Source organism: Lutra lutra, chromosome 6 (genome assembly GCF_902655055.1).
Source record: "Lutra lutra chromosome 6, mLutLut1.2, whole genome shotgun sequence".
NCBI lineage: Eukaryota > Metazoa > Chordata > Mammalia > Carnivora > Mustelidae > Lutra > Lutra lutra.
In genome coordinates, this window is record NC_062283.1 from 2,911,460 (window position 1) to 2,938,231 (window position 26,772).

Consider the following 26,772-nt stretch of genomic DNA (forward strand, 5'->3'; position numbering starts at 1 on the left):
TATATATCACAGGATCTGCCGGAATTACAACTTCATGTTTACAAGTACAGGGCAAGCTTTTAGCATCCGACTCTTAGAATTTCATATACCAACCAAGGAAAATGCTTATCGTTATAGAAAACTGAACAACATGATAAACATACTTCATCTGTGACTTCTGCACCTAACGTACACAGAATATCCGATTTATTACAAGGTACACATTTCATAATTTCAAAATTTCAACCTTGGCTTCAGGAAAATAACAATAGATACTAAGAAACCAGTTTCATATATACTGCACTCTATCATCATCATCTAAAGGGCCACAGGAAATATTTCTCTAAGATGGTAAAAATAAAAATCTTCTCACATGCTTCCAAACTAAAAGCAGTTCTAAAGACATGGATTAGAATGAATACCATAAAAAAAAAAAAACATGTAATATTCAAACATTCGCAGGAAATGCTCTCGAAGACAGCGGACCGTGAGTACCGGGTGTGCAAGCCGGCTGCCCCGCGGAGTCCACTTGAGGGTCCCTCAGCCACAGCAGAGGGACGGGGCCGGCTCACCCACAGCCGGGCAGGAGGATCACCAAGGACATTCCTGTCCTGCTGCTCGGGTGGGAGAGCACTCGGCTCGGCGCTCTTCTCTGCGGACCACCCAGTGTCCAGTGGCGAAGGTCCAGCCTCAGCTCCGCGAGCCCGGGTGACCAGCCTCTGCGCACCAGCAGGGGGCGCCGCGGGAACCCGCCCAGCCGAAGGCGACCGGAAGCAGCCGGAAGGCGCGCGACCACGCGGGGGAGCCGGAAGGACGTAATGGGATGTAAGGCTCGTTGGGGCAATGGGCGGGACGGGTGCGGAGAAACGGCCCAATGAGGGGGCGGTGTGAAGAGCGCGGCCAGGAGTCAGAGGGTGAGGGGGCGGGGCTTGTCGGCGCGCAGGGCAGTTTGCACGCCTGCGCGGACTCGGAGGATGGCTAATGGCCGCTGCCAATTTGTAGGGAGTGTGACTGTGTTGGTGTTTGGTACTAGTATTTCAAGGAAATCCCCTCTTTTGGTTGAAATCACAGTTCTCTGGCGCGAGTCCCCGGACCGGCAGCATCAGCAGCACCTGGGTAATAGAGAAATGCAAGCAATCGGATCCTGCTAGAGATCTAGCGGGTCAGAATCCGGGAGGTGGGGCCCAGTAGTTTACAGACTACTTCAGGTGATTTGGGTGCACGCTGAAGTTTGGGACTGCTTTGAAGTGTCGTGTTTCCCTTAGTTCCGATGCTGGGGGTGACTCCGCCAGTGGCAGCTGAGCTAAACCAAGCTGTTTACCTTCCACAGGGCTTAGGTCTTAGCCACTCAGACGTGGACGCCAGAGGATAAAGTGAAAAATAAATTGTATGTCTGGAAAGGCGAGATCTAGAAGGATTGGACTCAACACTGAATGCAGAATTCTATGTCTCCAGATTTTAGTACTCATAACATCTCATCTACAGATGTGGCCCTCACTTAGACTTCTCCATCAAAGGTACTGGTGGTAAATAACGAATTCCCAGTCGCTGGGCCTGTAAGGAAGTAAATTCTATTTTTATAATTAGAGCAAAACCACAGTGAAAATGCTAAAACACTTTTATTTAGGCTGTTTAGGCTCTCCTGATGAATCCGTCTAAAACAAACCATGGTGGGTTAGATTTGAGCAGGATATACACACTAATCAATCATTCTCAGGCAGATCAGACTTTTATACTTCATAAATTTAATGAGCTCATCCACATGTTCCATTACTGTTTGCATTCATTTCTTCTCTGCATTCATCTCTCTCCTATAATTGAAGAAATAAAAATGGTTTATTTCTTCCATACCATTTTGCCATCAGTATTGATATTTGATGTACAAGGAAGAGTTCTTTTAACATCTATTCATAAGCTATTTACTCCAATATTACCTATGCCTTAGTCATCTTTAGCATGAACAGATAATGTCTCAAACCATGCTTAGTCAACAGATATCCCAGAACAAGATGATCTTTGTTCTAAATCCCCCAAATATACTTTTTGAGTTGGGATTTGAGCATTCAAAGCTCATATTTCTCTTTAGTTTTTGGCCTGAGAAGAACTGACTGCTCTGATTGTCCTTTTAATTCAGTGACTAAAGAAAATACAGAAGTTGCTAACAGTTGTTAAATGTATACTAAATGTCCATAAGCATTTTAAGAACTTTACATGATTTATCTCACTTCATCCTTAATAGTACACTACTTCTTAGAATTATTTTGTTATTGTTGTATAGATGTGGAAAATAAGCTTCCAAAAGGCTGAGTCACTAAGTGTATTGAACCACTGCAACAACTCTCCTTGGGCCTCTATCCCTGCTCTTATAGTATATGTGTAATTTAATAAGGTACAATTGCTGCAAAACCTCATTGAGAGTCCACTGTGTGCCGGGAACAGCCTTAGGCATTAGGAAGTCAGCAGCAAAAAAGACTAACCCTACCAGTGGAGCATAGTGTCTGGAGAATGGAAAGAGGAAACAAATAATACACAAATTCTTATCAGTTTTGCTAAGTCTAATGAAGAATGAACAACATAAGAATGGGATAGAAGGGCGCCATCTTACTTGGGCTGGTCAGAGAGTGTCTCCCAGATGTGGTAGCGTTGTAATCCATCCACTCACCCTGACACCCAAGAAATGTGGGGAGTATTTTGTGTGTAACAGGTGGTACACCCAGATGAAGCATCCCAAACATGACAAGGTCTATCCCCTCATCTTGTTCTTTTCCCTTTCAGCTTTCTCCGACTACCACTCTCTGGCTTCTCTTGGGTCTTCAGGCTCTGTCTCTCCTTTCATAGTAGCCATTTTCTTCTTCTGTTTTTTTCTGAGTCTCTTTCCATTTCTCTCATCTTTATTCTCCCCCTATGCTCCTTCGTCTTTCCTAAAAAGTAGCCATAACTTGGATGTGAGACATACTGTTTTGTACTTATGAAACACAGCTTAACCTTCATGGTTAAACTTTTAGACAAAATTCCAAAACATTAGTCCTTCACTTTTCCACAATTCCTGTTCCCTATCTATGGTAGCAGGTGTCACGGTTATGAAAGGATAAGTCACTCAAATGCTGCTGTTCAAGTAAAGCAAAGAGAGCCTTTTTTCACGTGTAGCGCCACGCACTCAAGCCAGCAAAATGAAGGTCAGGAACTCAGAACTTCCCCCAACATGATCTCCACTTCTCCTCAGTTTTCTTTCCTGCAGCCAGGGTTTGGAAGACAGTTGGGAGTATAAGTCAAGGAGGAGACTGCTGAAGCCGTTCACCTGAATAAAGTACAAAAAACAGCCTTCAGTAAGAATGTTCCTGGGTGGCTCAGTTGGTTAAGCAACTGCCTTCCATCAAGGTCATGATCCTGGAATCCCAGGATCAAGGCCTGCATCGGGCTCCCAGCTCCACAGGGAGTCTGCTTCTCCCTTTGACCTTCTCTTCTCACATCCTCTCTCTCAAATTAAAAAAAAAAAAAATCTTAAAAAAAAAAGCGCTTAGTATAAAACTTATGGGTTCACAATCGATCTAAATAGCCAAAACTATGGGACAGAACCATCAAAAAAGCAAATAGTTGGAGAATTCAAGTTATGGCCAATGACAGATATCTAACTCATAAAAATGTGGATTTTCTTAGGACTATGTGTGTGGTAAAGCAGTAACGTTATCCAAAGGAAGGTGTGGCCTTTACCTTTGCTGGGAGGTGATGTCTGGGCCCTTGGAATGTCCTGCGGGATAAGAGTATCTGTTTAGGAAGAGGCCTTGGGCTGCATGGGAGAGTGTAATAATGTCCTTTGTGTTTGGAGCTTTGGGCCATGTGGCATCGGGACTACCTGCAGAGGGACTGCGGGCTAGAAGATCATGCACGTGGACGGTCCACAGTCAACCATGTTCATGTGATAAAGGCCTGTGGTTGGCAATGTGTATTGTGTTGTTGTAATGTTGTGTTGCAGGAGGTATTAACACTCCCCACACCCACAAAGGAAAAGGATTACTAGAAGCTCTGAGTTGGGACCCCTTAGAGACACTGTTCATGTGCCTCTTACCTTGGCTTATTTAAAAAAAAATTTTTGTGCTCGCTTCGGCAGCACATATACTAAAAAAAAATTTTTTTAATTGAATTTAATTAACATATAGTGTATTACTAGTTTCTGAGGTAGAATTTAGTGATTCATCAGTTGCATAGAACACCCAGTGCTCATTCCATCAAGTGCCTTCCTTAATGCCTGTCACCCAGTCGCCCCATCCCCCACCCACCGCACTCTAACAACCCGCACTTCGTTTCCTAGAGGTAGGAGCCTCTTATGGTTTGTCTCCCTCTGTTTTCATCTTATTTTATTTCTTCTTCCGTTCCTCTATATTCTGTTTTGTTTCTTAAAATTCCACACAGGAATAAAATTAGCTTATTTTTATCTGTATTCTTTTGACATAATAAATCCCAGCCTTGAGTGTAATAACTTTTAGTGAATTCTGTGAGCCATTTAAACAATTACCAAATATAAAAAAAAAAAAAAAAATAAAAAAAAAAAAACAATTACCAAATATGAGGATGGTTTTGGAGACTCATCAAATTTGCAGTTGATGTTGGACATGAGGACAGGCTAATGGGACTGTTCCTTAACTTTATACTAAGTCACAATGATATTAGTATTAATTATTCTGTTTATTACTCAAATATTTGGGTGAATATTTGTCTTAATTTTATAATTCCCATATAAGCCCAAATCTATTAATCTGCCAGTATATTTCCAAAGAGTGATAAACATTTTTTAACATTTCTTTTTTTTAAATAAAGATTTTATTTACTTATTTGACAGAGAGAGAGAGATCACAAGTAATCAGAGAGGCAGAGAGAGGGGGGAAGCAGGCTGCCCACGGAGCAGAGAGCCCAATGCAGCTCGATGCAGGGCTCGATGCAGGGCTCGATCCCAGGACCCTGAGATCATGACCCGAGCTGAAGGCAGAGGCTTAACCCACTGAGCCACTCAGGTGCCCCAATGATAAACACTTTTTTAGGTCTTAATGAATGATAATAAAACAAACAAAACAGTAAGCAATTAGCTGTAACTTCCCTTGATGGTCTACAAACCTAAGGGCTCCAGAAGGTCAAGAACGACCTTATCTCTCTTTACATCTCTAGTGCCTATGCCTGTGTCTGGCCCAGAGACACTCAGTGACTACCTATCGAATGACTGATTTATAAGAAATACTCTGAATTATTGCCATGGTACAATTGAATAGGGAATTTTGACATGTGTCAAGGATCTAATAAGCCTTCCTGACTAAATTATGCTCTCTAATTTCTTCTTTTTTTTTTTTTAAGATTTTTTATTTATTTATTTGACAGACAGAGATCACAAGTAGGCAGAGAGGCAGTCAGAGAGAGAGAGGGAAGCAGGCTCTCTGCTGAGCAGAGAGCCCGATGCGGGGCTCGATCCCAGGACCCTGGGACCATGACCTGAGCCGAAGGCAGAGGCTTTAACCCACTGAGCCACCCAGGTGCCCCTCTAATTTCTTCTTTTAAAATCTCTTTTTGGGGGGCGCCCGGGTGGACCCTGAGATCACGACCTGAGCTGAAGGCAGAGGCTTTATCCCACTGAGCCACCCAGGCGCCCCTCTAATTTCTTCTTTTAAAATCTCTTTTTGGGGGGCGCCCGGGTGGCTCAGTGGGATAAAGCCTCTGCCTTCAGCTCAGGTCGTGATCTCAGGGTCCTCGGATCGAGTCCCGCATTGGGCTCTCTGCTCAGCAGGGAGCCTGCTTCCTCTTCTCTCTCTCTGCCTGCCTCTCTGCCTACTTGTGATCCCTGTCTGTCAAATAAATAAATAAAATCTTTAAATAAAATAAAATGTCTTTTCGCTACCTCTTAATATGTTACCTTACACTTTGAACATGGTAGGTTATTTTTAAGTATGACTCGTTCATCAATTCAAATTCTACCTTTGAAAACTATCAATTTAACTTCTTGTCCAACTGCAAATTTTATTAATTTGTGTTTTTCCATATTGTTCATTTCTTGTATTTTCATAAACCAAAGTATTTTGTGTAGTTTTTCCTTTTTATTGTATTTATTGTCACTTTTAATTTTTTTTTCCCCCCACACCTGTCAGTTTTGTTGGACATTCCTAAAAGCATCATGAATGGGAGATTTGCTGTGCAGGTAGCTGGTTAGGAGTTCTCAGATGAATTCCTTCAGTTAATTCAGTATTTTCTCTAAGTACCTGCAATGTGCTGGTTTTATGTAACTGTACAGACCACTGTTCGGTCCCTTACAATCTTCAGGAAAAGTCCCTCAGGACATCATGTGGGAGGTTGATTGGTTTTGTCTCTGTGGTCTTTGTGGATAATGGTCAATGTAGTCTAATTTCCTGAAATTCTTAACAAGCCACCACTTATAAAAGTATTAGGTCCAGGTGATTATACTGCTGATTTCTATGTTCTCTTTTAAAAAAAATTTTTTTTAAAGATTTTATTTATTTATTTGACAGAGAAAGAGCACAAATAGGCAGAGAGGCAGGCAGAGAGAGGGGGAAGCAGGCTTCCCGCAGAGAAGAGAGCCAGATGTGGGGCTCTATTCCAGGATCCTGGGACCTCGACCCAAGCCAAAGGCAGAGGCTTTAATCCACTGAGCCACCCAGGCGCCCTGATTTCTATCTACTCTTGAAAGCACAAGTACTGTTTACAGTCAAGCATTTAAAGCATAAAAGAGATGAAGCGGTGATGTGCACTGTGTACACAAATGTACTCCCCTTACCTTGAAAGGTGGAGCCAGGTCCCTTCTGAATATACGCCGCATTTAAGTGACTTGCTTCTAATGAATAGAAAGTGGCAGAAGTGACAGCGTGTGACATTTGAAACTAGGCCACAGAGACTGTGGCTAATCCCTCCCCCACTCTCTCTATGATTTGTCTTTGTGGAAGAGAGTCCATTAGCCCTCCTGAGCGGTCCACGTGGCAGGGCACGGAGGTCCTACTGAGGTCCTCCTGCCAAGAGCCAGCAGGAACGTGGGTAGCATGGGATTAACGTGAACGACTTTGGAAGGGGTACCCTCCAGACACATTCAAGCCTTCAGGTGACTGCAGCCCATGGTTTACGTCTTTGACTCCAACCTCATGAGAGACCCTGGTCAGAACCTCCCAGCAAGTCACTTCTGGATTCCCGACAACCCAGAAACAAAAGAGATAATAATGTTCGTTGATTGAAGCTGCTGAGTTTTAGGTAGTTTGTTACACAGCAGTAGAGAATAGAGGAAGGACCACAATTAAGCTTTTGACATTATCCTAATCCTAATGACATCATGTCCATGGATGAACCCCAAAGAGAAAATCACAATGATTTTTATTGTGAACAGAGGAGGTAAATACTTCTGAAACACTAAATGTGTGCATATTTTAAGATAATATTATTTATTATAATATAATATTACATATATAATATTTAATAATATTGTTTAAGATATAATAGAACACGACCAAATAAAATTTTCCTGGGAATGCAAGTATGGAATAACATTAGGAAATCTACCTGTACTGCACTGTAGCAGGATAAAGGAGGAAAAGCACATGGTTCCATCAAATCCAACAGTTCACATAGCATTCCTAATAAGAACTCTTCAGATATCTTTAGAAGGAAACTAATCAACACATACAGATTACACGCTCACATTTGCACTCAGGCAAAGAAGGTTTTCACAAGGCATGAACTACCAAAGCCACTTCCATGAGAAGGAAGACAAAGACAGTGATGTCTGCCAGCGCACCTAACATAGCAAATAGTTTGTGATTTTAGCTAACATAGTAACGTGATAAAAGTATTTAACAGAAATAGACACTGGAAAGAATATCAAATGTTTTGATTTGTTAATGGTAGGATTATAGGCAATGAGAAGATAGTCCATCAATATTGATTAGAATCGACAAGGTTTGGTAATCAAATAGATATAGAGTGTATATTGTATATAAATAATTTCTCAATTATTTATATACACTTGTTATACTTATTATATACACTTATTAATTATTATGCCCAAGAGTTTATTACAGTGTTTTAGTCTGACGTCATCTATCAGAACTGATTAGAAAGCAGAACCTTGTGAAAATCAGCCTTACATTTGTTGGGAGAATTTGTGGGTGTTAGTTCACCATGTGACAGAGTGACTCCCCTTTGGTGTATGAGTTTCACTCTATTTATTTTTAACTAATTAATTAATTAAATTAATTTTAATTAATGCGTAATCTGACAACTCTAAAAAATTCTCAGCCATGATCTTTGAAAGCTCGCACCTGAACCATTCTCTCTGGTTCTTTGTGGTACCCTGATTAGATGTATGGCAGCCAAATTTACTTCTGATTCCAGATCTCTTAAATTCACTTTCACATTTTTCTCCCCGCATTTTGGATCAACTCTGCTTACAGAGTTCATGTAAATTCTTCATCTGGGGTCAATTGACTATTTGGCCTATCCAGCAAGCCTTTAATTTTAATTTTCATATAATTATATACACCTAGGTTCATTTCTAGAATTTGTATTTGGTTCTTTCAAATCTTTTGGAAAATCCTTTGTATTCTTGTGACCCGGAGGGCTTTACAGCTAAATGCTGCCATTTAAAGATTAAATGAAATAGGACTTCTTAGGAGAGAAGCTATAGTAGGTGACAGCATTTGAAGCCCTCTCTGACAGGAGAGGTTCCCTTTCCTGTCCCTCTGCCTTTAGGACACAGCACAGACCTCACCCCCCCTTGCCCCCCCCCCCCCCCCCCAGCAGAGAGGGGAGGAATTGCCAAAGCCAGCACATCAGAAAGCGGATGTAAGATTTCATTAATACTCATATTGTCTTCAGCTTTTTTCAGTATTACATATCTATATTCTAAAAAGAAAATGAAAAGCTCTGAACAGAACAAAGTTTCAGAGCCTTCCATTATGTGCTTCCACGGAGTGATCTTTACCAAGTTCCTGAACAATGTAACAATGAATTTGGAGCCCTGCACACGGAAACAGAAGTTCTACATTAGAAATGGCATTTTCATTGAGAATTATTAGTTTCGTGAAACTAAAGGAATAATGGTTCGATAGAACCGTTTTCGCTCATAGTGAGAGCTCAATTTATGGTAGGTGGTGTAACTGACCGGGAAATGTGCACATACTTTTTGCGCGGCCCTAAATGAAAGTAAGGTTCCTAGTTAGCTTTAAGCTTGGTAGGATACATCTGAGAATAGCTTTTATAAAGAATTATAGCTCATTTATTGACAACATGCGTGGCTCTGAAAAGAGCCTTTGGGTAGGTGTCAGGAGGCTTACTTGTCAGGTTCACTTGGAGCTGGTGTACTTGGTGACGGCCTTGGTGCCCTCGGACACGGCGTGCTTGGCCAGCTCCCCGGGCAGCAGCAGGCGCACGGCCGTCTGGATCTCCCTGGACGTGATGGTCGAGCGCTTGTTGTAGTGCGCCAGGCGGGACGCCTCGCCCGCGATGCGCTCGAAGATGTCGTTGACGAACGAGTTCATGATGCCCATGGCCTTGGACGAGATGCCCGTGTCGGGGTGCACCTGCTTCAGCACCTTGTACACGTACACCGAGTAGCTCTCCTTGCGGCTGCGTTTGCGCTTCTTGCCGTCCTTCTTCTGCGCCTTGGTCACCGCCTTCTTGGAGCCCTTCTTCGGGGCCGGCGCCGACTTGGTGGGTTCGGGCATCCTTGCACTAAAACTACAGTATTGCGAAAACTTGGGGGTAAAGACTCTGTCCCGCAAAGGCCACGTTTATTTATAGATGCGGTATTCCAATGAGGTTAGTAAGGTCATTTACGATTGGATTAATTTTAGTGTGTCGTCACAAATGCGAATGTAGGAGATGCTTGAAGATCTAGCTTTTCATTGGCTGATTGAATAGTTTGCTTCGACCCAATTAGAAGGTTTAGAGTAGGCTACCCGAAGCTACTATAAATAATACGCTTCTAGCAAAAGTATGTCCTTTTTTAATCCTTGAGTAGGTGAAAAGTTTCGTGGAGAAAATGTAACTGGGTTTGTGTGTGGACAAGTTGCTGGGTGTTACAACGTCCTACTCTGGGAGAGGTCTCGCATTTGGTTTTGACGTCCTAGATACTGGGCCTGGCGGGCGGGTGCTTATTAGAAGAGAAGCGCGCCATTCCACGACAGCTAATTTAATGGGAAGGACCAGGATTTCTGCAATATGCTGGACTACAGTGGCCGCTGAAATGCCTCTGTTCTCTCAGTGGATTTGGTGACTTAAGCACCTTGTCTTTAAGGTGGGTATATACATAGCTCTAGCGTCCCCAAGCACACGGTGACGGGAAACTTAGTAAATGAGCTATGGCCCAACTTATGCTCCCTCTTAAAGCACCGTGTGGAATGTGGGTCAGTAAATGTAGAAACCGCGCACTTCAAGAAAATAAAGGGGAAACTAGGGATCCAAAATATTATCGGAATGCACTTAACTAGTGTCCCGGTAGGTGTCGCCCCTGGTCCGTGGAGTGGTCCTTCCCGCCACGCCCCCTTTCCCTGCAGAGTGCAACAGCTCTTTTCTTGAGGTCTGGGGTGGCTCTGAAAAGAGCCTTTAAAGATCCTGAACTACTCCATATTCTCTTACTTCTTCTTGGCCGCCGCCTTCTTGGGTTTGGCCGCTTTAGGCTTCGCTGCCTTGGGCTTTGGAGTTTTGGCTTTGGCTGGGCTCTTGGCCGCCTTCTTGGGCTTGGCCGCCTTGGCCTTCTTCGGACTCTTGGCCGCTTTCTTGGCGACAGCCGCCGCCGCGGGCTTCTTGGCCTTCTTGGGGGTCTTCTTGGCGCTCTTCTTGGGGGCGCTGGCCCCCGCGGCCTTCTTGGGCTTCTTGGCCGCCCCGGCCGCCTTCTTGGGCTTGGCCGCGCCCGCCTTCTTGGCCTTGGGCTTGGCCTCGCCGGAGGCCGCCTTCCTGTTGAGCTTGAAGGAGCCCGAGGCGCCGGTGCCCTTGGTCTGCACCAGGGTGCCCTTGCTCACCAGGCTCTTGAGGCCCAGCTTGATGCGGCTGTTGTTCTTCTCCACGTCGTAGCCGGCGGCCGCCAGCGCCTTCTTGAGCGCCGCCAGGGACACGCCGCTGCGCTCCTTGGACGCGGCGACGGCCTTGGTGATGAGCTCGGACACCGGGGGCCCGGACGCCTTGCGCTTGGCGGCACCGGCGGACTTGCGGGCCTTCTTCTTCACGGGCGTCTTCTCGGCGGGAGAAGGAGCGGGAGGCACGGCAGGTGCGGTTTCAGACATCGTGCGTTGGGATTCCTGAAGGGAAAGCGGAAAAGAAGAAGAAGAATAAAGTCTCGGAGTGAGCTGCGCGGCCGACGTGCGTGTGTGTATATATACAACCACGACGCCGCGCGCTGATTGGCTCCCGGCTCCGTCCCCAACTTGACAGCAACCGAGTCTCCGCTCTGTCCCGGAATTGTGTTTGTTACAACTGAGGAAAGTAAAAAAAATAAAATTTCCTGTGGAGGAATCACACCGGTTATATTCGGTAGCGAGGCGGGACACCTCATGCTTTGAGATCTTCATGCTTTCTTCTTTCAGTTTGCATCACGTTAGTCTCAGCTTTTTTCAAAAGCCCCTGACACGCTCAGAGATTCACAGGTCAGAGAGACAACTTCTCGATTTTCCCTTAAAATATAAATTCTTCCCTTTGTGCTTTCAATCGCTTGCTCTCTAGTGCTATTCTAGACACTCTTGGCTCCTTATATATTCAACAACTGCTCAGTTCTCACGGAGATTTACCCAGAAAATCTGTTTCATATGAAGAGAAATAACACAGGCTGTTCCTCCATTTCTTTACAAGAATGAGAGTAAAGGATGCTTGGAGTAACAGCTAATTCTGTCAAGAACAGTCTTTATTTTGTCTGAAAAACCGTTATCATAGTTTTTAGTAACACTTTGGCGGGTTAGTTATTTTGGGGGGTTCAGCTATTCAAGATTTGTCCAGGAAAATGGGGAATGCAGCAATGTCTGGTCCTCCTGAAATGGTTTTTGGATTTATGTTTGTCATAATGAAGGGAGTCTTAGAAGAGGCATAAAAAAGAATTGTCTCCCCTTTTTGGTTGGAAATATTATCTTATGTACATTGATTTTATTTGGGGGAGGATCAGTTACTAATATATTTACAAGTGTGGGTACAGGTTTCTGCTGTGCTTGTGGAAGAAAAATGGAACGGATTAACGTAACAGAATCAACGTTTATACACATGCACAACAGACAGACACAGATATTCTCATGCTTATGGAATTCCCTTGAGAGAAGGATATTTTTTAAAAAGTATGTTTTATATTCTGTTCTACCTTTTTTTATTTATAGAAGGAAACATTACAACTGATGCTTAATGTTGAATAGAAAATAGATTTACCGCAGAAAGTGATGTAATGTGCTTTTCTTCACTCCTTAAATTCACTTTTTGTCTTTAACATAGTATCTTCATTTTGAAACATGTAGCAATCTGTGTTCTCCTTCCATGGTGAAGGAAAGAAATGGTGGAAATGCACAGAGCAGAAGATTTCACCCTCCTTTGTGATCCCCTCAAAATCGAGAAATGAATGAATACTTCTTTCAGCACATCCAGGGAAACATGAAAGTTAGCATCACTGTAGGTTAAAATGAACATGATTCAAGTGGGTGAGACGAGATGAACAAGCAACTCAGTATAAGTCATCTTTACTTTCTGTATCCACTTGTCATGGAGCTAAGGTATTCCTATTCCTCTTATGGTGGTTTGATTCCATAATTGGTTTTGAAGATTATTCAGTGGTAACAATGAGGAGTTTGAATTCCAGAAAGGCTGAGCCATGGCAGGCTGTGACAGTAGTCAGTGCATACAAGAAACAGAAGAAGGAGAATTACAACCATGATGGGGGAATTAATAGAGATTCAGTACCAAGAAAGAAGAGCTGTGTCTAGGCCATGTCAATGTAGGGAGACTCCAAAGTACTGCCCCAGTCACCTTCATGGGGTCATGAGTACTTTGATGTGGATAATTTCCCAGTCTCTCCCTCCCTTCAGGTGTGTCCTCTTGCTTAACTCTCAAACTTGTATTTCTGGGCACTTGCTTGATATTTGCCTTTGCACCTTCATCCACCAGGCGATATCTTGCTATGATATCTTTGCTGCTGATAAGTGAAGAAAATCGTTGCCATTTACCTTTACACAACCCCATTAGAGTATTGTTACTAATATATGGGTTTTATTCCAAAATTCATGGCATTTCCCAAAGTTCCTCTCTGTACATTTTCAAAACCTAGAGTCTTTCAAGGTTCCGAAGATCCTAAAGATGGGTTCTTGATCAGTTCGGGTCATGGAATTCTTTGCATATCTGATGAAGCTAATGGGCTTCTTTCCAGAATAATGCTTTTAAGTGCTTAAGAGAATATACATAGGATTGCATAGAAAAAGAATTATTACAATGGTCTTATTACAATACCATTACCAAACTTATCAGAACCCCTAACTGTTGTATTGTTAACAGGTATGTTTATTAATCCATTAAAGTTAAGAATTGCCCTTGTGAGCAAGTACTACCAGTGTAGATGCAATGGATTCCAATTTGACTTTGAAAGGTTTAACGTTCTCCTTAGTTCTCCCGTAGGGCTATCCAGCTGCATCCCCGCGAGCCTTCCTTAGCGAACCAGATATGACTTGATAAGACAAACACAAACTTAGCGATAAAGCTGTGATGAGCCTCAAACTTTATTTCCAGCGTCTCCTAGGGACAACAGCCAGTAGTAACTATTTCTCGGGTAGTCTGGGAAGTGTGAAGGCCAAGTAGGAGGCTTCTTTGTGGAGAGCCTGTGCGTTGGTCGCCGGCATAGTGGCTGCAAGTGTGGCACCCTCACGCACACACTGATGACCGTATATGGGGGGATTTGTGGAATTACACCCCCCCACAGCCACCCTCCCACCGCCACCCGGACGGACGGTCGCTTCAGGCGCTCCGCCTGCCTGGTGTGCGCGGCGCTGGGCGCAGGAGAAAGAGGCGGTGGGCGGGAGCTGAATGTGGTTCCGCCCCTGCGCTTGCTGTTTTCAAACAGGTCCGTCGCCTTGCTATAAAAGGGCTGCTTGGCGCCCGTGCTCGTGGTGCCTGAGAGGTTTGGAGAGATTTGAGTCGGTATGTCTGGTCGCGGCAAGGGCGGGAAGGGCCTGGGCAAGGGGGGCGCTAAGCGCCACCGCAAGGTGCTGCGCGACAACATCCAGGGCATCACCAAGCCCGCCATCCGGCGGCTGGCCCGGCGCGGCGGCGTCAAGCGCATCTCCGGCCTCATCTACGAGGAGACCCGCGGGGTGCTCAAGGTGTTCCTGGAGAACGTGATCCGCGACGCCGTCACCTACACGGAGCACGCCAAGCGCAAGACGGTCACGGCCATGGACGTGGTCTACGCGCTCAAGCGCCAGGGCCGCACCCTCTACGGCTTCGGGGGCTGAGCATTTTCGTCTCTGCTTCGGAACTTTTTTTTCTCACCCAAAGGCCCTTTTCAGGGCCACCCATTTAGTCGCCAGAAAGAGTTGTTCATTTCATGGCATATAATTATTTAATGGCAGTTCTTTTGCGATTTCTCGGTCATATTGATAGAGCTTCCTACTGTGTTTCTGCGTTTGTTCCTCTGAGAAACAAGTTTTAAGTCAGAGACACTTTGTACTTAAGGGTAGGGTGGGTACTTTTTTTTTTCCTTGTAAACAACTTTTTTGTAGAGCTGTTTTGACTTTGAATCCCGAAGGACTTGTCCAAGTGCAGATTAACTATTTTTGGGGGTCTGTTGGCTCGTAATGGCGAATATGATGAACTTCTAACCAGGCTTTGTGGTTTTCAGTTTAAAAGTGAGGATAGTACTGCCTGCATGCCACACATCCTGCCAGGGTCAAGGCTGGTCTTTCAAACTCATGTCTTCAGATCCCACCAGTATGGATCAGGAAAAAATGCAAGTTTTTCAAGTTGGTTGCCCATTCTGTCAATTTAGTGTCAGACTGTCAGCTTTGCCAATGTGTATGTGTTCACAATGGTTTTTATATTTTAAAGAATCTGCGAGAAGCATTTCACTGTAAACTGGCTATTTTCCAATAAAATTTGTTCACTGAAACATAAAGGGATAGCGAGTTAGATGGATCTCTAGCCTTAGGCAACATGTTCTGGCTTTTCTGGCAACAGAGGTAAGAATGTAGCTAAAATCTCTTGGAAGTCAGCAGAAGTCACTCTCAGGTCTGAGCTTTAAAACCTTCCCTCTTTCCACCCAGTAAGACGGTGATGTTTGACCTAGCAGAGGCATCAGGTCCTAAGGGACAGCAGAGCGATGACTTGAAGGACAGAGTTGTCCCCTCAGAACTGGATTAATCACAGTGCATCTGTCCCGTGTGACATGAATAACTGTCTTTAGGCTAATTTATTGTTGAACCTCTGTTATAGCAACTTAATTTTACAAACCAAATACGGCTTTGTTTTCTCAAATTAGGTAGCAGTGTGGACAGTCGCTTTGTTGATCTGAAACTGCTTTTAAGGAAAGATGATTCCAAATGGGCGTCTTTCCTTAGTATATGTTCTGCTGTGTTCCATTTTGGACAGAACACAGAGTAGGAGCTCATTACATGTTAGAAACAAATGCACGGGCCGTCCAAACGTCCTAGGCAGTTGTAATCCAGATGTTTCAAAGTATTGGCTCCCTTTGGTAGAGTTGATCTTAACAATAAGTGGATCACAAACTCCTCTGAGAATGTGTTAGAAAATATTCCTGTGGATATAGACATTTCATGGGCCTGTGTTCCCATGTTTCCTCTGTTTCATGTTTCCTCTGAGGCTCATTCCAGGAACTCCCAGGGCTCCATTGACTCATGTCAGTAACTTGGAGTCTAGGACTTCAGGGTCTGAGATCCAGACATCCAAAATGTAAGAGAGGAAAGGAGATATATTACATATAGAACAAATTGAACAAGAATAATTTGACACTCTTTATTCACTGTAGGCAGTTGACCTATATATTCTTGAGAAGTTAGATGAGGCCTTAACAGTTTGTAAGTCAGAATGCAAGATAAATAGCCCAATTTGAAAACTTCTGATTCTCAAGAGCCTGAATGACCAACTGACTCAATCTCAGATGATTTGGGAGTGAATAAAGACAATAAGGAGTTTATTTTCAGCCCGATTCAGAGAGTAGTCCATGAATTTTTCCTAAGGCCCATCGAACCTGTATCTCATCATCAGTCTCGGTAAATATACTGACAAGTTCTAGGTATGTAGTAGTCTATTTCATTGAGCAAATCATAGGTTAAGTTTACAAGTTCCCAATATCCCCTCAGAGACAAAACAAAACAAAAAACAAACTGGAAACATTATACAGAAGGATGCTTAGTCTTTGGGTTTGTGTTGTCTTTTGTCATGTCACTTCTCTGTGTTTCTGTTTCCCCATTTGTAAAATGAGGATAACAGTAATAACTACCTTATGGGTTTCGGGTGAATAAAATCAAATATTTGGTACTAAGCTTTTTGCCCAGTACATGGCACATGATAAAGTCTTTATGTTTTCTCTTTCATTATTATTGCTCTCACTTTTATCACTATTCCCCATAAATTAGAGGCCCAGTTAAAAAGATGATGACTTTTAAACCATGAAGACATAATCTTGAAGTCCCAAACTGCCATTTTCTATCTTTGTGGTCTTTGGCAAATCACTAAGTGCTTCCATCTGTAATGCAGGAGAAGCTTCATATTTTTGTGAGGATTGAGTGAGACAACTCAGGGTAAATAATATGATCATAGTATGTGTTCAACAGATATGCATTACATATATTCATGTGAAATTGTCAGTATATGAATGAAAGCTTTGTGGATGCAATCATAAAAAATTGCAGGTAAGGGGCACCTGGGTGGCTCAGTGGGTTAGAGCCTCTGCTTTCGGCTCAGGTCATGATCCCGGGGTCCTGGGATCGAGCCCCGCATCGGGCTCTCTGCTCAACAGGGAGCCTGCTTCCTCCCCTCTCTCTGCCTGCCTCTCTGCCTACTTGTGATCTCTCTCTGTCGAATAAATAAAATCTTAAAAAAAAAAAAAAAGAAATCCACCAATGCTGCTTTCCTAATTGAGCAAGATACAGTAAATTATAAAAAAAAAAAAATTGCAGGTAATTTAAGGAAGAAAAAAAAGTCTCTTGAAAGAGATGTTCTCTGACCACTCTGAAGAAATCCCTGGGTCGTCAGGCCTTTCACTTCTGTCCCTTTCCCTGGTTTTTGGATAGTAGATCCACTAAATTCAGTTGGGAGGGTGCTGGCATCAATCAGACATGATGGCCCAACAGAAAGGGTGACAATGTGGGGACACTTGCGACCCAGAGAAGAGGCAAAATCCTGAGCCCTGAAGTGTCCCATATGTCTGGGTTGCCGTTTAGTACTTGTACCCTGAGTTCCCAGTGAGTTCCATTTATGGCATCTAACTGTTCTGTGGGTTCTCATTTCAGTGATGTCATAGCAGATTGTCCATGTACTCCTCCCTGAAACTATTTTCTTGACTTCTGTGACCCTACCTCCCGGTTTTCTTCCTCGCCATTTAGAATCTTTGGCTGCCTTCTTTCTAAAGTTTTGAGTGCTTCTTTATTCTTTCTCCATGGATAAATGTCAGTTTCAGTGTGTGCCAACAACAGTAAAATTTCTATTTCCAAACTCTCCAAAATTCCATGCTCATTCCCCAAGTTGTTCTGATTTCCAGACTCACATGTACAACAACTCACTTGACCTCCAGTGGAACGCTTAAAGGTTTTTTAAAAATTGTCATGTCCCAGTCTCTGAAACCTCATCCTGTCCCATAACTCTGCTTCATTCACCGAGGAAGTGCAGCAGCGCTGTCAGGTGCGGGTCAGCACACGGCCTGGAGACGCACTGTCTGGTTCCAACCACAGCCCCACACCTTGCTCATCCCTAGTCAACTAGGAGAGAATAGTTGGGTCTAGATACTGTGGGTGGTGAGAGGACGAAGTGAGCTACCCTTTGCAAAGAGGTTGGTACAGTCTCTTAAACACACGGAACATGCTCAGGCAATGTCAGCTCCATGTTTCTTCACCCACGAGACCCGGTTCATTGGTACCTTCTTTAGACTTTCTCCGCCCATGGCACCTGTAATAATTTCACCAGTGTTATTGCAATAACCTCTCCCTTCCTTCTTCTGCTTGTTTTTACCTTTAATCCCATAAATCCCATTTTCCACACAGCAGCTTGGGTGCTTTCAAAATCTAAGAGTTTCTCAGGGCACAATAAAACTGGCTGCTCTCACTGGCCCACAAGGTCGGAAATGCTCAGCATCAGTTGAACCCCCAACCCTGTCTCTTACACCTTGTCTTTGCTTCCTAGTCCGCCAGCTCGCAGCACTTCCATCCTTGAGCACAAACTCCTTCCTACCCTGAAACTTTATTTGGGCTGACAGGGAGGTGGGGTGGGGCCTGATCCCAGGAACTCATGATCATGACTTGATACTAAGGCAGGTGCTTAACCAACTGAGCCATCCAGGTGCACCTGATTTTTCTTTCCTCATATGCCATTACAGAACTCTCCACGCTGGAAGGGGCTTTGGTTAGCTCATTATCCAAGTATTAGATGTTCTCAAGGCATAGCAGCTAGAAGCAGAATTTATATCTTTGGGAACTTGGTTACTCAGTTGGTAAAGTGTTTGCCTTTGGCTCAGGTCAGGATCCCAGGATCCAGGGATCGAGCCCCGAATCAGGCTCTCTGCTCACCGGGGAGCCTGCTTCTCCCTCTGCCTGCTGCTCCCCCAGCTTGTGCTCTGTCTCTGACAAATACACAAAAAAAGCCAAGTGCCCAGATATGCCCCAGAGCTAATGAAACAAACACCCTGGGAGTGGGGCCAGCAAGCTGTCCTCTAACAAGCCTCCAGGGGATTTCGATGCACATTCAAGGTTAGAAGTGCTGCTCTGTATCCTCAGGACATAATTCCCTGTTGGCTCTGGAGTATGAATGAGCCAGATGGAGGCTCTTTCCTTCTGCCTAGAAGGCCTTTGTATCAGGCTTTGCCATTTCCCCTCCTTCATCCTAACACAGCCTCAGTTTTGTTCTGGTCTCCCCTCCTTCCTTGCCTTGTGCCCCAGGGAAGGCAGAGTTTCTCCCTATTCTCAGGGATCAGGTCTTGATTCAGCCACAGTAGTCCTGATGGTCCCGGGCTCTTAGTAATGACTGGTTTGGGGCTGGGAATACGGCCAGTTCTTCGTGACTGTGAGAATCTTCAACAGTGCAGATCAGCTTCCCCAGTAACGTTTTGATTGAACTGAAAAGTGAGTTGATTAAAGAACAACAATAATAACTTCGCTGTGTGTGAGTGTGTGTGTGTGTGTGTGTGTGTGTGTGTTGGGGACAAAGTTGGAATCAGGGGCATTTCAGGAAGAGAACATTTGCAAAGGCCTGGAGGCTGGAGAGGTCTCAGGGAATTCCAAAACATGGGGAAAAGCAAGAAATGAATACAAAAGGAAAACAAAAAACAAAACCTGAAACATCAGAGGAACAAGAGGAGGAAGAGAATTCTCTGAGGTTTGGTTTCAGTTTTCTGTAAAGGGTAGGTAGGCTGCAGAGCTGGATTTCCAGTTTCGTGCAGTAGGGGGATTCCTGAAAGGCAGAGGGAATCAGACAGGATCCAGTATGCTTTCTTACACGACTCTCCCTGTGGAATGAAAAATAGATACACTAGGGACAGAGGACTTTTAGTATCGTCTCAAACTGAAATCAAGATGGTCAGAAAAAGTTGAGGGGCAGCTGTAATTTGGCAACTGAAAACAAACTCTCGTTGTTTCTTTGTGCTTATTTTGCTCTTCTTGAGAGAACAGAGGGAGACGGGACAGTCTGGTTGGGAAGGCTGGCTGGGAGTGTCTGGAGGACGGTTAGCTCTTCCTGGATGCATTCGGGATGTCCACTTACAACTGTGGTGCAGGCAAGCCAGTCTTTCTCACCTAACTTCCAGAAGGAAACCTCTAGGTCATGGTGCCTGGAAAATGAGGGAAGGAGACAAATCCTGCTTTTAACTTTCAGGGTTTAGCGTCTTTGGCATCAAGTGATCGCAAACAGCAGCCTTCCAGACCTTGGTGTCCAGCATCAGTATGTTAAAGCTCATGGCCCAAGTCCACATCTCCTCCTCTCCACGCTCTGACCGGCCCCGGTCCCTGTCTCCTTTGCCACACACAGCTGCTCGACGGAGCCGTGGGGCGAGAGCTGGAGACAGGACAGGTGGAGGGCTTGTAAGGAAGCTCGCACAGAAAAGGACGGACTGGGAGCTGCTGAGCCACCCAGCCCTTAGTCTGGGACTGCAGTGGAGGGTGTTGGTCTGGGAGGACACTGGGGGGTCATCTGGGAGCCAGAGAGGAGAGTAGGGGTGAATGGATTCTTCTCCAGGACACTCTAAAAGTCAAATGTAATGACGATCGCCTATTCACAGCAGCTTCAAAGGAAAGCGGTAAAGCACAATGAACGACTGCTAAGAACCTCAGAGTCCTTCCTGGAGAGCTGCAGCCCCCTAACACACATTTTAAAGACCTGGACCAGACGCTCAGGCAGGACTCGAAAAGCCGCGGGAAGCCGGCGGGGGAGGGGGAGAGGGATGGGGAGGGGAGGGCCGGAGTCGCAGAAGCGCAGAGTCCCTGGGGCGCGAGCCTGGAGGCACCGGAACAGGAAGTCCCGCCTTTTGGCGGCGGGCTTTTCGAATTTCACTCTGGCTGTGGCGACCCTTTTCGGTGACCCTTGAGAAAAGGCGGAGTCCGCGCCCCCGGCAGTAGTGGGAAGGCGGCCGTGAGGTGCACGGGCTGGCGGAGTGAGCGCTGGCCGCTTCCGCGCGCGTTCGTTTCCGCGGCCGGGCCCCCTGTTCACACAGGTGACGCCTGTCAGGACCACACAGGATGGTGTCCCAAGTGTCCCCATTAACCTACGTGAACCCAAGCTGAAGCCACAACGCATGATAGTGTGCAGCTCTGCCGGTGAAACCATGCGGCTCTAAAAAGAGCCTTTGGGTTTGACAGGACGCTTACTTGGCGGGCTCACTTGGAGCTGGTGTACTTGGTGACGGCCTTGGTGCCCTCGGACACGGCGTGCTTGGCCAGCTCCCCGGGCAGCAGCAGGCGCACGGCCGTCTGGATCTCCCTGGACGTGATGGTCGAGCGCTTGTTGTAGTGCGCCAGGCGGGACGCCTCGCCCGCGATGCGCTCGAAGATGTCGTTGACGAACGAGTTCATGATGCCCATGGCCTTGGACGAGATGCCCGTGTCGGGGTGCACCTGCTTCAGCACCTTGTACACGTACACCGAGTAGCTCTCCTTGCGGCTGCGTTTGCGCTTCTTGCCGTCCTTCTTCTGCGCCTTGGTCACCGCCTTCTTGGAGCCCTTCTTCGGGACCGGCGCGGATTTGGATGGTTCAGGCATGCTGAATCGCTTTCTTCTGGCAGAAGAGAATAAACAGAGTCCGCGCCAGGATCCTGCCTATTTGTAGGCAGTGGTATGCAAATGAGGGATCCGTTTCACGGTCATTGATTCGTCGGCTTGTCGTGCGGCTGCAGGCTAATGATTGGCTCCAGTTCTGCTCTCCTTTGGTCATATCCTGGGAGCAGTTATTTCCCATTCAGGGCGATTTCTTCAGTTAGCCTTGTAACAAGTTCAGATCAGTTTATTAACATTTCATATTACTTTTAAAGTTTGTTTTAGAAACTAGATGTTACTTTCCCTCGTGTTTCGAATTGCCAAAGAGGCAAAGCTCAGGTCTAGGTCGCGCCTACGATTTGCAAGTCCTGGCACAGCTGCTGGAAAAGCTGTATCTTTACATTTGAATCTGGGTTTTGACCTGTGAGAGAGATGGTAAAGAGGCTGTCAGCCCAACAGAAAACTCTCTAGACACACTGTTCATCAGAGAAGTTCTGAATTGAGGGAAAATGACCAAGGCCTTGACTACTGCTTGCTCAGTGATGAAGCAGGAGCTGTCCTAAGATCGGAGTGACCTCAGATAGACCCCTGAGCTAGACCCTGATGAAGCTCATCTCGAGGCTACTGGATAACCACACGCCTTACCGTTGTGTAGCGAGTTCATTACTTGAAGCCCTCAGCTCCCTGTTTATTTAAGACAGTTATTTAAAAAAAAAATACTTTATTCATGGGGTGGGGGGTAAGAGCACAAGCAGGGGGAGATATTTAAGAGTTAAATAGTAAAGAGACTATTTAGAATATTGTGAGCAGGGTTAAGGGACACCACCAAGGAATGGTGGAGGACGCTGGGCTGTTACTCCTAGTTCAGAAGAGGCAAGAAAAGAGCAGGCTTTGAAGAGAGGGGTGGGTATAGGACAGAGCTGACCAACAGGAGCTCAGATGCTTAACCTACTGAGCCACCCAGAAACCTTGGATTTTCTTAATTATAGCCTGATAGAGCCTCACTTAGTTTGCTGGGCTGGATTCTGGAATAGCCTCATTTCCCATTGATCCTTGGTCTCCAGTTAATTTAATCTGCTCCCCGCCCCGCCCCCGCCCCCGCCCGGTACTGATTGGCTACTCACATTTTGGTCACTGAACCACCAGCAGCAAGTCTTGAGGGAGCTCCACCCCAGAGCTAAAAATCAGATTGAATTTTAACCAAATCCCCAGGTAATGTGGGTGCACAGTACAGGGTGGGAAGCACTATTCTAGGGAGCTGTCCATAGGGTTGCTTGTATCTTCACCCACGTGGAGTGCCCCATAAAAAAAGGGCATAAATGGCCATATATTAATACCAGATTCCCTTTTCTTTCCCACATTAAAAAAAAAAAAAAACTCACCCTTTTCAATTCTTTGTCTAGGATCACTTGTTATCTTAGCTTTGCCATTAGTTTTATTTGTTAGTTTAAATTAGCTTTATGAGTGATGGATAAATGGAAGCAAGGCAGGCAGGGACAAGAGGCCCCCGCCCAAAGAGGAAACAACCCTTAAAAGGGTTTTATACCACCCTAGAAGGAACCCTCCACCTTTTTCTGTAAGAGAGATAGGTGAGAAAAATCTTATTGGATGACAGGCACAGGAAGGGCTAATCAGATTGAAACAGCCCAGCAACCAGCCCATAAAACCCCTAGACTTAGAAACTCTGGAGCAACCACTTTGAGCCCTCTCCCACCTCAAGAATAGCTTCGCTGTCACTCAATAAACTGCTTTCCTGCCCACCAGTCTGTCTGGTCTACCTCTCATTCTTCAGAGTGGTGTAACCAAGGACCGTGGGCACTATCGGAGAAAAAAAATCCTGTAACACTTATACTACCTCTTTATTAATTTACCATTTGAAAATTTAATATATTTTTCATTATGGGTAAAGTTGAAAGCCACAGACTAGAGCCAACACTGTAGAGCTCATTTTAGAAGTGATGATTTTCTCTAACTTTACTCAAAAATTTCTTCCTCCCCATAAGATTGCACTCAGAAAAGGGAATCTCTTTTTGCAAATATGTGATCATTTTTTTTGTTGTTGTTGTTTTTTAAAGATTTTATTTATTTATTTGACAGACAGAGATCACAGGTAGGCAGAGAGGCAGGCAGAGAGAGGAAGTGAAGCAGGCTCTCCACTGAGCAGAGAGCCCGATGTGGGGCTCGATCCCAGGACCCTGGGATCATGACCTGAGCCGGAAGGCAGAGGCTTTAACCCACTGAGCCACCCAGGAACCCCAATGTGTGATCATTTTTAACACACTGCCTGGAAACACAAGACCTTTGTGGTCTGATTTATTTCCAATTTGGGACAAATATGAAGGGTAAAATAAGAGCAACAGGTCAGGGGGCGCCTGCGTAGCTCAGTGGGTTAAAGCCTCTGCCTTCGGCTCAGGTCATGATCCCAGGGTCCTGGGATCGAGCCCCGCATCAGGCTCTCTGCTCAGCAGGGAGCCTGCTTCCTCCTCTCTCTCTGCCTGCCTCTCTGCCTACTTGTGATCTCTCTGTCAAATAAATAAAATCTTAAAAAAAAAAAAAAAAGAAAGGAGCAACAGGTCAATAGCTCCAGACAATTTGCCGCACAAGTGTAACCATTGGGTTTATAGGATTTAAATCATGGGTCTAATGCACCAAACCACTAAATTAAATGTGTGAACCTGAAACAGATAAACTTGGCCTCTATGATATTGAAAAGTAGTGAGGTTGGCCCGAACTGCTGTCTTCATTCCATGCCTACATGAATTTAGTGAAACACAAACAATATACAACGCAAACAAAATAATCCAAGAGTTGCGTTAAAATGATCATGATTTTGTAAGGAAAGACTTTTGGGGAAAGGATTACTGACAGGCTGAAAGGGGCTATTGCAATAGGAAATGGTGACCATTGCATCAGATCTGCAAGCTTCTACCAGGTTAGGCAAAAGGGGTTTTGTTGAGGGAAGAGTAAACAAGTCTAGAAAGAACCTGAGTATAGAAAGGTGGGTGGAAAAAAAAAAAAAAAGTGCCTTGATCAGAAAAAAGCAAATCAGAGAATCTTTTACCCTGAGGCCAGCCAGTTCTGAGGAGGGACCCTTAGGAGGCTGAGGGCAGGTCAAGCTCAGGGGTCTGGGGAGTGGGGAAAATGTAACAGAAGTTTGGTGGACAAAGCATATTGTTCTGATTAGTGAATGGGGACAAGCGGTTCAGCTAATTGTTTATGAGGCAAAGAATGGGAATTGGAGGGTCTTGTCTGGCCTTGTCATAGGTAAACAAAATTTCATCCTTGAGTGTTATCTAAGTCATAAGGGGAAAACAAGATTCCTTGCAGTTAAGTTGTTTTTGGAGCACAAAGTTTGAGGGGTATTCCTCTAATCATTGCTGTTTTCCAGGATCAAAAGTGTCACATAAAGATCAATATTGTCAGTTACAATCAATGACATCTCATTTCAATCTTGTTGCATCTGTTATTTTAAAAAGTTCAAAATGTAAAAATATTAGACGCATTTGGTTTTACTGTAATCTGAAATGAAATTACTGAAATATAGTAATTATGATAGAAATACAAGTTGGATAACATGAAAATTGTCCCCATAGAGCTCCTGAATCCCAATTGTTCTAAACCCCTCTAAGCAGTGAATATTTGATGATGAGGCATTACAAATCATTAATTTAAAAGCAAAGTCTACAAGTATGCTTTTAAATAAGTGGATTTCTCTGGTGGGCTCATTATCTATAAAAATTGTCTCCAGATCCAAGAACAGTGATTTCTTTTTTCTTAGGTTTACATAAAATGTATCTCCAAAGTTATAGTAGATAGTAACTTACATATAATACTTTTTATTTATTTTGCTATATGATTGTGGTGTCATGAAAGTTTTACAAGTTTTCCTTTGCCTTTCTCAGAAAAGCATTATGTTAGAGTTCTGGAATACATACAATGTTTTATCATTTTGTGATAAAAAAATGTGATACCACATTTTTATAATAATTTTTATAATAATGCACATTTTGTATTACACACAAAATGTGCATTAGAATGTCCTCCTCTTACTTGAGTCTGGAAAAAAAATCATGCATGGATTTAAACAATAATAATATAGAAAAAATAGGGATGAGGGGAACAGCAAGTATAGCAGTATTAATATTAAACAAATTTTAAGGCTCAACATATTAGTGGGGATAGAAAGGTACACTGTAAGGACTTCTGGTTCCAGTGTGGAAAACAAGATATTCTGGAAAGCCATCTTGAAGCAAAATAGCCAAGGACTTGATAAATGGCAAACACACCCTAGCACATCATGGCCCAGATAACAAGAAACCAAGGAAAACTCCCCAGATCTCCCAGAACAATACATACCCAGGAGCTGAAGCCTGACTAATAAACACATGAGATTGGGTTCCCTGGAGGCAAATATTAAGATACTGCACTTCTGTCAATTAATGGCAGCCTCTTTCGGAAAAGAGGGTTCTAGGCCTTTTAACTGAACTGGAGACACCTAGCACAGAACCAGGGCTCTTTGAGAAAACACAGGCGTACCGGCGTGGGGAGAATCTAGCAAAGATCCCTACAAAGAAAACCGGTTCCTCTCTGCAGGGGTCTGTGGAGGAGGGTAGAGGAAATTTGCCACAAAGATCTACCGCAGACCTACTCAGAGTCTAGAGTTTCCACCAAAGCTTCCTAAAATTGAAGTGCTGGGGGTTTGCGCACCCTCTAGTGCCACCTGAAGGCAAACTTATACCCCTTCAGGAGGAAGCATCTTGAACCCAAGTTTCTGTACATATAGATTTATTTTCTTATTCAGAAATTGTTTCTTGAGCACATATTATATGTCAGGCACCTCCTAGGAACTTGGGGTGTCCAAATATAGACTCATAATAAATGTGACCTAATATAGGAGGAAAACACTTTGAAGAGTCAGCCTTCCAAACAAAAAAAAGGGCCTTAGATCCCCTCCTCTCCTTCAGCCAAAGAATTTCCTATCTTGAAGTTAGCAGAGACTATAAAATATTTACTGAAAGCTTAAGGAAATAAAAATGAAATAATACAGTCAAGGAGCAAGGGACAATCAAAACCAGGTGTATTAAAACAACAACCACAACATGAAAGAGAACTACTAAAAGTGAAAAAGAGCTATAGTCCATAATAATAAAATAAAAATCCACTGATAAGATGTAACCTTTAGGACCTTGAGGCACTGACCACATAGCCACTGTGTATGGCAGTAACTTCCAGAATCAGTAGAAGATCTTCAAATTTACAATTGTAGGGCAAGCTTTCAATATACAACTCTCAGAAATTCATATAATAACCAAGGAAAATGTTTATGGTTATAGAAGATTGAACAACAGAATGAACTAACTTCATCAATCTGTGATTCTTTCATTTA

At 44.3% G+C, this 26,772-nt stretch overlaps 4 protein-coding genes and 1 long non-coding RNA gene across 10 annotated transcripts in view; 2 read left to right on the forward strand and 3 right to left on the reverse strand.

Annotated features, from left to right (window-relative positions):
* Positions 1-9,853, reverse strand: part of LOC125102055 (histone H2B type 1-M) — an 82,862-nt gene extending 73,009 nt beyond the window's left edge. Inside the window, exons 1-2 of one of the 4 annotated variants that reach the window (XM_047732746.1) lie at positions 9,294-9,853; positions 1,431-1,533 (exon numbers count right to left, since the gene is read on the reverse strand). In XM_047732746.1, coding sequence (XP_047588702.1) covers positions 9,303-9,683 — 381 coding nt within the window. In that variant the 5' untranslated portion in view covers positions 9,684-9,853 and the 3' untranslated portion in view covers positions 1,431-1,533; positions 9,294-9,302. Of the gene's footprint in view, positions 1-1,430; positions 1,534-1,579; positions 3,278-9,293 lie in introns of those variants that run through there. The other 3 variants (XM_047732747.1, XM_047732751.1, XM_047732750.1) reach the window with 3 other exon arrangements.
* LOC125102086 (uncharacterized) lies at positions 881-1,563 on the forward strand. The gene is made up of 2 exons (XR_007128022.1): positions 881-1,095; positions 1,310-1,563. It is a non-coding gene; the product is annotated as an uncharacterized LOC125102086 (long non-coding RNA).
* Positions 1,580-26,772, reverse strand: part of LOC125102057 (histone H2B type 1-M) — a 39,684-nt gene continuing 14,491 nt past the window's right edge. The window contains exons 2-3 of one of the 3 annotated variants that reach the window (XM_047732757.1): positions 21,003-21,393; positions 1,580-3,277 (exon numbers count right to left, since the gene is read on the reverse strand). In XM_047732757.1, coding sequence (XP_047588713.1) covers positions 21,012-21,393 — 382 coding nt within the window. In that variant the 3' untranslated portion in view covers positions 1,580-3,277; positions 21,003-21,011. Of the gene's footprint in view, positions 3,278-11,967; positions 11,979-19,953; positions 19,970-21,002; positions 21,408-26,772 lie in introns of those variants that run through there. The other 2 variants (XM_047732756.1, XM_047732755.1) reach the window with 2 other exon arrangements.
* LOC125102027 (histone H1.4-like) lies at positions 9,969-11,260 on the reverse strand. The gene has a single exon (XM_047732714.1). It carries the CDS (start codon positions 11,238-11,240, stop codon positions 10,593-10,595), a length of 648 nt encoding a protein of 215 aa, XP_047588670.1. The 5' UTR covers positions 11,241-11,260; the 3' UTR covers positions 9,969-10,592.
* Positions 14,092-14,608, forward strand: LOC125102070 (histone H4). The gene has a single exon (XM_047732775.1). The coding sequence runs from the start codon at positions 14,118-14,120 to the stop codon at positions 14,427-14,429; it is 312 nt and encodes a 103-aa protein (XP_047588731.1). The 5' UTR covers positions 14,092-14,117; the 3' UTR covers positions 14,430-14,608.